We start from the raw sequence: 13,117 nt of genomic DNA on the forward strand, positions 1-13,117 counted from the left end.
ACAGTATTTTTCCATAGAAGGCAGAGCAATAGCATGTTTATTCATATACTTCTAAATACATGTCATTTAGAAATTATACATGCAAGCTCATGGTTTTTAGATTAAGAAATATGAATTCAATTTTTAATTGTTGAAGTCCTTGCTAAAGGGAAACTATATTCTTATTTCCTGAGTAGAGGAAAATAAATAATCTTGAATTAGTATTATACAGTCCCTGACCTGTCAGACATTACCCAACCTTCAGCCCAGAGGACCAATGAACAGATTAACAGCAGAATAAATGTAGCCTCTGGTGAGAGGAGATGGTGCATAGCTACAGCTTCTGCTTCCTTTAAACTGTACTCTGATTAAGGAAAAAGTGGTAAAGAATGAATGGATTAGAAGACCACACTACTCTGTATAAGGATTTAATAATGAATTGGTGCTAGGAGCTTTGCTGACACTTGGTGGCTTTCCTACAACTGCAGTTACTATTTTTAACTAATGTAACAGTCCTAGATGTAGATTGCCATAGACTTCATATGACAGTTGAGCAACTGTGCTATGCGAAACTGTGTTTTACACTAGTTATGTGTTTTGTGTTTCTAGGAGACCAGTACTGTGGTGGACGACTAGATAAACCAACTGGATCTTTTAAAACTCCTAACTGGCCTGATCGTGATTACCCAGCAGGAGTGACCTGTTCCTGGCACATTGTAGCTCCAAAGAACCAGGTGAACTGTGTTAAAATACACAGCCTTAGCCTTCATCTATTTCTTTCCTATTTATAGAAATATTCTCTCCTTTCCTACTCCACCTCTTCTTCCCAGTTCTGCTGCAGCCATATACAGTGGAACCTCGGTTTACGAACTTAATTCGTTCCGTGACTCTGGTCGCACCCCGAATTGGTTGCAACCCGAAGGAAATTTCCCCATAAGGTTCAATGTAATTACCGTTAATCCGTTCTGGCGTGGAGGACAGGGAGGCGGCTATTGCTTGGAGGGAGAGTCCCCCTCCCTATGACCACGTGTCAGGCGGAAAATGGCCGCGGACCACATGTCAGGGGCGGAAAAATGGCCGCAGACCACGTGTCAGGGGCGGAAAAATGGCCGCGGACCATGTCACGGGAGGGAAAATGGTCCCTATCCTGTTTGTACCCCGAGGCGGAGTTCACAAACCAAGGTAAATTTTTGCGGCCGGAGCTGGTCGTAACCCGAAAAGTTCGTTAACAGAGGCGTTCGTAACCTGAGGTACCACTGTAATCCCAACAGTTTAGAGCAACATTATATCTGTTACAGGTATACAATGTTCTAGATTGTGGAAGAAATAAAATCAGTAACTGTGACATCACAGGAGAATTTATTTTCTGCTATAACATCCACATGTCCACTATATAATACATTTTTCTTATTCTCAGACTAAGTTTAGCTTCTGATACTCATAAAGTTTTATTATTTGTGTAGCCATGGCTGTAATAGTAAATTCTATTTTGATCAGATATATACATTTTACAATAACATTAGTTATTCTCATACAGAAACATTAGATTTCTCATTCTAAATCCTGTGATACTGATTTTTAGGATAAGGTTGCAATCTTATACCTTTGAAAAAAATATATCAGAAGTCATAGAATTGGTTGGGTACTCTCATCCAAGGTTTGAAAAGGGTCTGTTGGAGAGGACATACAAGATAGTCTCATTTCAGTGGGATATATATATATATATATATTCTAAAATCTCAGAAGGGTGGGATTGGATAGCTGTACCTCTGTTCCATGCCTCCAGCCCAGGGAGACAATGTTAGCTATGAAGAAATCATTGGAGTGGCAGAAATTTATTAGTTGGTCTCCTGCTTCATTTTGGCTTCCTAAGCCATACAATCCAACTACATTTTCTTCTTTCTTGTTTCCATCTTTGGCATTCCAGTCTCCAATCACAAGCAGCACATCTCACTTGCATGTTCTGTTGATTTCACATTGGACTTGATCACAAAACTCATCAATCTCTTCTTCTGCATCAGTGGTTGGAGCATAAACTTGAATTATCATCATATTAAAGGGTTCTTCATGAAGTCTAATTGATATTATTTGGTCATTGGTTGCACTGTAGCCAAGTACTCTTCTTGCTGTACTCTTCCTAACTATAAAAGCAACTGTTTCTTCTTTGTTTTTCATGTCCTGAGTAATAAACAGTGTGAAAGTGTCCCATCCCAGTCCACCACATTTGCTGATCTCTAAGATGTCAATTTGTAATAGTTTCATTTTATCTTTCCCTGTGTTGAACTTTCCTGTATTCATGCTTCTTACATACCATGTTCCTACTGCAATTCTATCTTTACAGCTTCAGATTTTCTTTTCCTGTATGGCAATATCAGTAACTAGACATCCCAAAGGCTTTAATCTAGCCCATCATAAACACCATTAGTACTCTGAAAGATCCTCAGCTCTTACTCAGTAGCATGTCGAGTGCTATCTGACCTGAGGAGCCCATCATCCGGCACTATATCGTTAATTATTTTATATTTTCTATCCATGTGGTTTTCTTGATAAAAATACAGGAGTGGTTTACCATTGTCTTCTGCACAGTATGAATTGATGCCTTTGCCATTGTCACTAAAGTGATCAACTGCCTCTGGCATTTTCCTGTATCACTGCTGCCCAATATTGGTGCTTGCTTGCTTTAGATGGGCACCTGGAATGGCCTTCATGCCTTGGGTGACCCTGCTGGCAATATATAATCTTGGCATACACTCGCGACATTCTTTGCTCATCCCTAGCAGGAACACCTCCCACCACCACCACAATGAGGCAGCATAGCAGGATTTGGGGGAGAGGGTGTTCTTATTACATGAAACAATATTTTCAATGGTATTAATCACAATAATATATTAATCACATTTTTTTAATCAAATAGTTTCACAGTTTTGAAAATCTTCCATTAGTTTGCAAGAATAGGACATTTAAGCTCATTATTTTAAAATTCATGTAATTTGTTATTTTAAAAACAAGTTATTGGCTTGGGAAGCTCAGTTAATTCTTCCCAGACCTTTAATAAGTATGGACCTTCAAAGCAAAAAGGCTTTGATGCACTATGACCAATGGCAAGACTTGTTGGAATTTTAGGAAAATCCAGATGTTTTGTCTCTGGCTAACAGTATTTGAGTCAAAATGAAATCTTTAAACCTTTAAAAAGCAATCCTAAGTATTTCAGAGGTACAGAACATACCATTGCCCTAATTTTAAAGAACTATCCTCTTTCAAAATCAACTTTAACTATATTGAATATTTTTACAAATGTATAATTCAGTTTGATATCCTGGAGTCATTGTTTCATTTGACATATTGTTTCATTAAGACATATTGTTCTAGGTACTAGGCACCACTTCTAATTTTTGAGATCCTTAGTCATGATACAATTTAAAAGATAACATAAAAAGTTGAATAAGGCATCTTTTTTTGGAGTCTAAATTTGAGTCCAACCTTTGAGTGTTACGTACAGGCTGACTGGCTATTTCATTCTCATAATTGGTTCAATTTCTGTAGGGGCAATCAAATCTCTTCTCCAAGTTCCTCCTTAATGGCTCTTTCATACCTTCCCCAAGGTCATCTCTAAATTCATTTATGCAATGGGAGACTGGTGGTCATGGAAATATCCAAGCCCTATGTCTTATACAAAGACAATCAACATCTTGAATTGCACCTGGAAGCAATTTGTTAATGTGCCGATCAAGTAGTAAGGTGTTACATGAGTATACTGAGGCACACTCATAACTACTTGTGTTACCACATTTTGGGCCAGATGTATCTTCCAAGTGGTATTCAAGGACAGTCTCATGTAGAGCCATTGCAGTAATCCATCTACACAGTGAACAAGGTGAGGGCAGACAAATCTGTGCAAAGGTTTTCCTGGTCATAGCTACTGCCTGTTCCTTAAGCAGAAGCTATAAGTCCAGAACACTGCCCAATTGCATACTAGTTCTGTCTGGGGAATGTAACTACATCAGTACTAAACTTGATAAGTCCCTGGAACAAAGTAGTCCATGAACCCACAACCATTCAGTCTAACTAGGTTGAGCTTCAGCCTATTTCTCCCAATCCCCCAGGCACTAAGACAGCACATTGACGAAGTCTCATGGCTGGCCTAGGGTCAAGATAAACCAGTGGGTATCATCAGAGTACTGATGGTATCTGGTCCCTTGTCATTGGATGTCATGTAGATGTTAAATTAGGCTGTAAAGCCGGGAAAGATGAAAGGAAAGAAGAGGATGTCCACCACCAAAGTGGATGGACTCAGTTACAGTGGCAATGGCTGTGCCATTAGAAGACCTGAAGGACCAGGTTAGGGAAAGATTGTCATAAAGAAAATTTATCTATGTGGTCACTAAGGGTCAACACTGACTTGATGGTCAATCAGATGTTAAATAGAAGAGAGAGCATTGAGCCACGAGGAACTCTGCAAATCAGGGCCTCACCCTTAATCTAATGCCAGATAGTTAAGGAATAGTCTAGTTATATAAATGTTTTAATTAAGTAATGTTGAATTAGTGTTTGAAAATCCAATTATTAAGTGAAGGAAAATATTGAAAGGGACCCATTTTATTTGACTAATAGCATGGGATACTTGCTATGTAATCTGTTATATGATGAGGCTCTGCAATGAATGAGGTTTGCTTTCTGGTTTTATCCTTAATATGCAAGTAGCTTAAGAACTACCAACTAATAAATACATAATACAACTAAAAATAACTTAAGCAGTCTTTCATGTTTGAATAGAGATGCACATAGTGACCAAAGACAGATACAAAGCTAAATAATTGTATAGGGATTCATGAATAAGTCTATTTTCCAGCACAGCCACAAACTGATAGAAAGCTTACATTTATTTAATCACATGTCAGGAAAGACATACAGGATTTACCTCTTTCCAGTTTATATTAAATGCATGCCAGTGGAGAAAGGTGATTCCGAGACCTATTTAGATTTATCCTGCACCAAATGTTTTAAAATCACTTGTTCTAGATATTTTATAAAAATGATTAAAATAAAGGTGACCCAATGTAGACTTAAACTCCTTCTGGTTTAAGAAGGGCTTAAAACTAAGTAGGTCAGGAAATGTTTTAGATGTCAAAGAGATTTTCATGGTAATAATAAATTATAACAAGTGTTAATTTAACTAGATCACTCATTATCTTGCAGCTCATAGAGTTAAAGTTTGAAAAATTTGATGTAGAGAGAGATAACTATTGCAGATACGACTATGTGGCAGTTTTTAATGGTGGCAAGATTAATGATGCCAGGAGAATTGGAAAGTACTGCGGAGACAGCCCACCAGTGTAAGTAAGCCTATTGGTTAAACTACACTTTTTCAAATGCTATAAAAAGTGGCGAGAGAGGGATGGAACAAGGTGATGGGGCCGCTATAATTTTTCTTTCAATGAAAGCCTGTTAGAGTCTCAAAAGAGCTTATCTATGCAATAACTTTTCACATTTAGACATTTGTAACTGATCTTCTCTTCCTTAAAAGTTACAGTAGTTCCAAATCTGAATGGTAGAGTATTGTTTCATTACAATACTGATGACTCATGTTAATTTATAAATAATCCTATTCTATTTTTCAATTATCTTAAGCAAATGTGCACATTAAATAAGGTTAAAAATAGCAAGCACCATCATGATGTATATGAAAGTATGATAAAAGTACCACAGAAGCAGTGGGAAGAAAATGTGCTAATGCTATCATGCCATCTTGCCAAAAAAAAAAAAAAAAATCCTAGAGTTTGGATCTTGATGTCCAAAAAGATAGATACAAAAATTCTGCTACTGTGAGCCCATGTGCACTTCTTTTTATACATCTAGATATTTTTATCATCTCTTCCATGTCACTCATAGAAGAGCTTTCACATTAATATGATTTGATACCCTGCCCTCAGTGGTCCCTACAGGTAGATATCACAGTATTTCTTATCAGGATTGCCTTTGTATGCGCTCAGACACAGTTGAGTCTGTGGCACACGTGTTGTTAGACTGATATCATACCTGACCTTGTGATCTGACTGATCAACTTATTAGCAAGTCTTCCCACTGATCATAGTCAACAAGTATAGATTAGTTGCTGCAAGATCACTGCACAGAAATGTCTAAGAAGGTTGCAGAATTTCTAGTTCTAGCTATAGCTATTAGAAACTGGTGGGTTTGCTCTAAACTAGCTGAGCCCAGTTCTTTCCTCGTTATTTCTCTCTTCCACAGCTGCCTTGATTGCCTTGTTCCTCCCACCATCCCTGATACTGCTTATAACACTTTACTCTAATTGAACTTGACTTATGCATTATTTTGGCTGCATTAAAATGGGAAAAGGAAAGTGGTCAGGTTTGAAAGCTAATACTGAATTTAGATCCAATTAGATAAGTGATTTTTTATCTCTCCAATTATGAGTTTTGTCATTAATCATTGTAAATATATTATGACAGAGACAGACAGGCTTGATGTTCTACTAGTAGAGTATTTCTGAATTAACTATAGGACTTGTTCTTAATGATAAACACATGCTGAGAATTTTGCAGTTTTCTACACTTATACTTTTTGTATATGGATCCATAAGTAATTTCTAACAGTTTGTTTTAGATCCATTTATTCTGTTTTATTTCACTGTTTTTTATTCTCCTAAGAGCTAAAGTAAAGATTTGTAGAAAGATTTATTTAGGAATTGGGAAGCTTACTTTTCTCTCAAAGTAAATCTTTACGTGCCATATGGAAATGAACAAAGAAAGGTTCAGGTTCATTCAAAATATTTATATGTGCAGGATGTTTATGTACTATGGTCTGCAGAGTTATTAATGATAAAAACATTACATTGTTCTCTTTTAGGCCTATTATATCTGAAAGAAATGAGTTGTTTATTCAGTTTTTGTCTGATTTAAGTTTAACTGCTGATGGCTTTATTGGTCATTATAAATTCAGACCCAAAAAATTACCAACAACCACATCACCAACCATCACCACAATGCTTCCTACCATCGTAGGTGAGTATGGAGTCTTCATTTAAATCATATAGGGAAAAACAATTCAAGCATATTGCAATGTCATTTTTCTCATCTGCTACAATTTTAATGTAACTAAGTGACCCAAAAAAGTGTTTAGATTAAACAGAAGTGACAGGAACATCACACATGGAGTGATATTGCTTGTCTGAAATAAAGTATCTGCCCTTACTTGGAAAAGTGGACATATATTTGCTCATTCAGCAGCTCTTAGAGTTGTTAAGGCAAGGGATTTTTTTTTTTAATTCGATAGCAAGCTTTTCTCTCCATAATGCCTCTGCCTTAGTCCTGATTGTAATCACAAGAAACCTCTGGATTCACAAAAGACATATTTTGCCAATTGAGATGTTGTGTATTTTCCAGAATTGAATCTTAAGTGTCTCATCTGTGCTTCCATGAACTCAGGCATCACTGTTCTACATAATTGCATAATTCCTATAGAGCTGGTATAGAACATTGGCTTATTAAAACCTGGCTTGTCTAGATTGCTTGGGGTTTTGACTTTGGGGGTGATATTATTTTCTGTAACTGAACATAAAAACAACACATGAAAAATGAAAGTCCTTTTTAACAGAGTTCTGAAATACTTAATTCTTCATTTTGGGTCTCTTTGGAAAGCCTTGAAACCTACAGTTAGCCTGTGCCAGCAAAAATGCAGAAGGAGTGGAACTCTTGAGAGCAATTACTGTTCAAGTAACTTTGGTAAGATCAGATTTCTCCCCCACCCCCACCCCCAACCAGTAACTTAAGGTTGTATGTTTACAAGAGAGGGTTGGAGCATTTATCTGTAAGCTACCATTAGTGCACAAGGAAATTCTTTCAGCTTATACAACTGCATCTCTTGCACTGGAGTCTATGACTTAGTTATATTCCTTGAGATGTTTGATGAGAAGACAGTGTGAATTTGTGTCAGAAGAGTTTTCCAGTCTAAACACAAATGACTGAACAGAAGGAGACTGTTGCTGTATGAAAGTGTTGATTCAGTGACAACATCAGCATGTTGTCTTCTTGGAACAGCATGTATTTTTTATTCAAAGTGATAAATTCATAGTACATACTGTTTTGCTCTTAATTCCTTGCTATCTTCTGAATATGTTTCTATAATGTAGTTATATTTAATGATGTCAGTGTGAAAGTTCATATCCCCTCTTTTTTCAGTTATAAATATCATTGCTTTATGTTATGTCTCAGTGCAACTGATCAGTATAATTAGCATGCTATATATTAAGCCAGCACAAACAAGTTTATTTGTCCAATATTCATAGTTGAACATGGACATTTAAGCTGCAGTTCTCTTTTTATTAAAGCTGTGCAATGCAACACTCTTTTGCTTCCATTGTTTATTCCATAAATTACCAAACTTTATTCAAGTTTATTTATTTATTCAGACTCTCTTTTAGGTACTACATTTTCTATTTAGGTTTTTCCACTGCTGAATGGTGGAAAAAACTGCTTCATTGTTGTAACAAGTTAACTGCAATCTATTCCTCCTAAATTGTTCTTTTTAGTAATAACTGGATCTGTTATCACAACCAACACTAGAGGTGGAAGTTTGTATGCAACCGTATCAATCATTAATGTATATAAAGAAGGAAATTTAGCAATCCAGCAAGCAGGCAAAAATCTGAGTGCCAAGATTATTGTTATCTGTAAACAGTGTCCTCTTATCAGAAGAGGTAAGTAGACTCAAATGGAATTCTGAATTTTGTACATAACACTTTATTATTCTTTTCATGTTCATATTAAACTATATTTAAATTGCTCATTCACAGAACAAAATATAAAGATAATTTAAATAACAGTAAACACAGTGGAATGAGTGAGAACATCCATAAATTTTGCTTATCTTAAAACCTTTTCAGTTGTTGTGTGTATATATATTAATAATACAGGTGAGCTGAAACAGGATGATTGCTTAAGCTATTTTCGCTCTCATAAAAGAATCCATAGCTCAGTAAACTAAAATAAGTGTGTGTTATTAGGAGGCATAACCATGTTTGCCCAACACTTAAGATCCAAAAGTGTATTGCTTATACCTGTAATTTTTAGACTGTGGACTTGTTCTGGTTTCAGTAAAACTAATTAGATGTTAGATTCCTTTGTTAGCTCTCACAATGTTTAAATGGCAATAAAAAACTAAACACTGAATGAATGCTAAAAAAAATCTTTATGTGTAAATGTGATAAGAATCCCTGCATCAGGAAGTGCAAAATCATATAGGGTTGGCTCCACTCGTGGAAGCTGGCCCTGCTTGGTTTTTGTTACTCAGCCACCTATGTAACAGTCCACCCCACTCAACAGGGTCTCTTTATTCTTTGTGTATAATTTTAAGGGTGTGGGTTACTGGATGGCTTGCCAGGGAGAATGGGGCAATGAAATCTGCTTTCAGCATTCCTGTTGCAGGCACTTAAATCTAGATGTAACCTAGTATCTTTAGCTATACAGAGCAGATCCTAACCTCATCACTAGGTTTTACATTTATAACTAAATACACATGTGGATATAACTACTACATAGGTGTTTACCTGCTTACAAAAATAGCTAAAGCGTGGCCTGCCTGCTAGCTCTGTCCCTACACATCTGTTTACCTAGGAACTCAAAATAGATGTGCAAAGAAATTTGCACATCTGGTGGAATTTTTGGTGGAATATGCTTATCATCTTATCCATGATTACAAAAACATACAGATCATTTTAAGCAGGAGGATTAAAAATGATTACAGATTCAGGTTTTACTGTTGAGCAAGTGAATACTAAGAGAGCTATCCACCTATAAGAGGGGGAAAAAAGGAAAGTTTATGCAAGATGTATTAGTTGGGCATAATGAAAATTGTGGACAAATCTCAATCTGAAGTGATTATCTGATCATTTAAAAAGTTAAATAATATTTAATTAGACAAGACAAAAATATAATTTTATATATAGGACAATCACATAGCCTATGTCCTTTTTGCCTGTCGCTTTGATGCTGCCTATTCAGAATGAGTTATTTGAGGTGCTCTATATATGCAAAGATTCCAAAACCTATCAAGTCTCATTCTGTTCTGCAGAAATCTTTCATGAAAGTAAATACAATCTAGAAAAATTAACTGCTATTCAATGTAATCTTTACAGCAGTGATTAAAGTGTTTTTCTTCTGGTTATCTCTTGGAGCAACCAGCCAATTCCCTTCAGCATATTTTTTTATCAGGTTAGGGAAAAAAACAATTTATTTACTATGGTCCTCTCAGCCCAAAGTTCCCTTTGGAAAGCTTCTGCAATATACTGTAGCTAGACCAATATCCTGACAGCGGAAGAGAGACACTACATTTGGGAGGAATGAAATATTTAAGCTCATTAAGGCATAGTAAATGAGAATTATGCTTGCTCATTCACCATGGTTGAATTTACTAGCAAGATATTGCCAACAAGAAGCCTGCTTTTAGAATAACATTTTCTAAATAAGCACTACACCTAACTAGAGTTATTTGACTAGTGGCATAAAACCGCAGAAATGCTATGTGAATGTTATAGACCATGAATATAAATTAAACAGCTATCAAATGTTGTTAAGAGAGAGATCACAACAGAAACTAACTAGGCAATGACTAGTGGAAAATGTGACAAAATACATTTTAACTGAAGAAATAGACAAACAATAGTTTTTAATAGTCAACAGAACATGTAACATTTGAGCAATATTTGCATTTGACCAATATTTGCATGTGTATATGATTGCATAGGTTGAATAACTTATGAGTTGTCTAAAGTACCTTGATTGCCTCAGAAGAATTCATGGCTGAGCTATAAAGCAGAATTTACCATTTTTCTCTTTTTCAATAGGTCTAAACTATGTAATCATGGGCCAGGTAGAAGAAGATGGCAGAGGAAAAATCCTGCCCAGCAGTTTTACTATGAGTTTCAAGACTAAGAACCAAAAAATCCTGAATGTCTTAAAAAACAAAAGGTGCTGAAGTATGAATTTTTGAAGCCATCTCTTAATCATTTATTTTTGGATTTTTCTTCGTACAGACAAAAATTGCACTTTTCAAGTTGGTATACTTTCTGGATTTTTATAGCGATGTAATCCTCATTGATCTGTGTTGCAAGTAATCAAAAGAAAAATGTATTTGATATGCATGCTATATTTCAAAACTTTTGGCAACTCGAAACAACAAATTTCTACTACACTGAAACTCTTAATTTATACTGGATTATTGAAGATACAAGTGCAAAATTTATAATAATTCATTTTAAATTTAGGTTTCCAGTTTCATTGTATTATCAATGATGAAAACACTTTTATTAACACATTTTTAAAAACTAACTACATGCTTTTCAGGCTTAGAACTAATATTTCCTGCTGTAGGATTTTGATTCAGAGCCTGCAATCAATATACAATAAGGGAGGAAAATAATGTTTGGACCCACTGCATTACAACTAGGAAATATTCTGGGAATGGTAACAGCATTAAAAATCTTAAGACCAGTACAAAAAGGCCCACAATTATGATGCACAGAAACAACATTGTTTTTTATGATCACTTGATGAACAGTAATTTTCCAAACAGTGGGAAGGATACTTTCATCTTTATACATTTTAATCCATATTTTGAATCTGATTTGAATGGCTCAAGACTGTTGAATGGCCCTAAACTAAATGGAGGATTATGAACAGTCACTGAAGATTCTGATTAAAATATACTTTGGACTCTGAACTTCATTAGAATCTCCAGTCAGATCAGTACAGCTCTGCAGGATACTTAACTCTGACAATTTCTAATATATAAGACTAAATCTGTCAAGAAGAGCCAGCTTGGTCCACTGATCATTTTATTGAGATTTGGAAAGTGAGGCCCTATAATTTTTGGATGTAAGTTTTATCATGTTAAATTTTGAGCTCAAAAAGATAACAGTTTAAATGTATAAATCTAATCTCATTACTTTTGAATCTGAACCTCCCAAATTCCAGCATGCTTAAACATGAACCATACTATGTTGGACAAAGCAAGATCTTAGCGTATCACACTTTGCTATTTTGCTATTATTTTTAAAATGCTATTCTTGGATTTCTTGCTCATATAATAGATGTAAATTAAATAGATAATGCTGAAACCTTTGAATTAAGACAGACAACTATTCTAGAAAACAAGATGAAGTAGATTATCTGAAACAATCAGTCCATGTGTATCAGTTGGCTCCTTAACCCAAAGCTATCAAATGGTATTGTACCATCTTGGATTCTGCTTTCTATGTAAAGAAATTCTGAGCCTCACATTGCAAAATATTCTGTTTGACTTCTTTCTGTATTGGTTTTTTGAGTGGCCTGTTCTAGTATTGTGCTTTTGAAGAATGATAGTGACAAAGAAAAGTTTTTTTGTCAGGTTTTGTTTTGTTGTTAAACACTTTCTGGAGTAGAAAACAGGGTATATTCAGATTATTAGGTCCAAAACAAATTATTAGTAAGTTCTCATTTAAAGGTATTACAAAGTACCAAAAGAAAACCATTTAATAGGAATGTTCAAATTATTTATGAAATAAAGTTTTAAATAAACTTCTTGCCATTATTTTTCTAACACTGCTAAATAATGAAAGCACATTATTTATGGTTTGACTGAATGGAAGAAAATGAAACAAAAAAAAAATAGAAAAAAAAATAGGATCACAAAACAGCTTCTGTTTTTCTATAATTACAGTGAGATTTCCAAGCTGTATACCTTTTTATGATACTCATAACAGCAAAAGGAATTATTTTTCTGAGTACAAACTTGGAACAGACGTTAGAGTAGTATTACCTTTTTTTTTAATGCCAGTTTATGTCTGTAGTGTTTCAGCTGACAAGATAAAATATACACTACAAAATAGTCATTATCTTAAGCAAAAATCTTCAATTTCTAATCCAAGAATCCACCTATTTTTTTCAGAGATAATAAGTTCTGGTTATTATTCAAATGGAAATATACAGACAATTCAGAAGAATCATCAACATTGTAATCATCACTTTTTATAAATCTGTAGTGCAAAAATAGATTCGGGTGTGGGTGTATGGGTGTGGGTGTGTATTAAAAAAGCCTCAGGAGAAATATTTTATTTCAATTTCATTATCTCTTTATTTCCATTATT

The 13,117-nt window shown here is 35.0% G+C and overlaps 1 protein-coding gene across 1 annotated transcript in view; it reads left to right on the forward strand.

Moving 5' to 3' along the window:
• The window catches only part of PCOLCE2 (procollagen C-endopeptidase enhancer 2), a 33,077-nt gene extending 20,099 nt beyond the window's left edge, over positions 1 to 12,978 (forward strand). Inside the window, exons 4-9 of the mRNA XM_025169762.2 lie at positions 589 to 713; positions 5,176 to 5,312; positions 6,844 to 6,998; positions 7,635 to 7,718; positions 8,525 to 8,692; positions 10,838 to 12,978. Coding sequence (XP_025025530.1) covers positions 589 to 713; positions 5,176 to 5,312; positions 6,844 to 6,998; positions 7,635 to 7,718; positions 8,525 to 8,692; positions 10,838 to 10,968 — 800 coding nt within the window. The 3' untranslated portion in view covers positions 10,969 to 12,978. The remainder of the gene's footprint in view (positions 1 to 588; positions 714 to 5,175; positions 5,313 to 6,843; positions 6,999 to 7,634; positions 7,719 to 8,524; positions 8,693 to 10,837) is intronic.
• The last annotated feature ends 139 nt before the right edge of the window (positions 12,979 to 13,117 follow it).

Source organism: Python bivittatus, unplaced genomic scaffold (genome assembly GCF_059951505.1).
Source record: "Python bivittatus isolate LINGU-HERP-01145 unplaced genomic scaffold, Pbiv_v1 ctg000980_np1212, whole genome shotgun sequence".
In the NCBI taxonomy this organism is placed as follows: Eukaryota; Metazoa; Chordata; class Lepidosauria; order Squamata; family Pythonidae; genus Python; species Python bivittatus.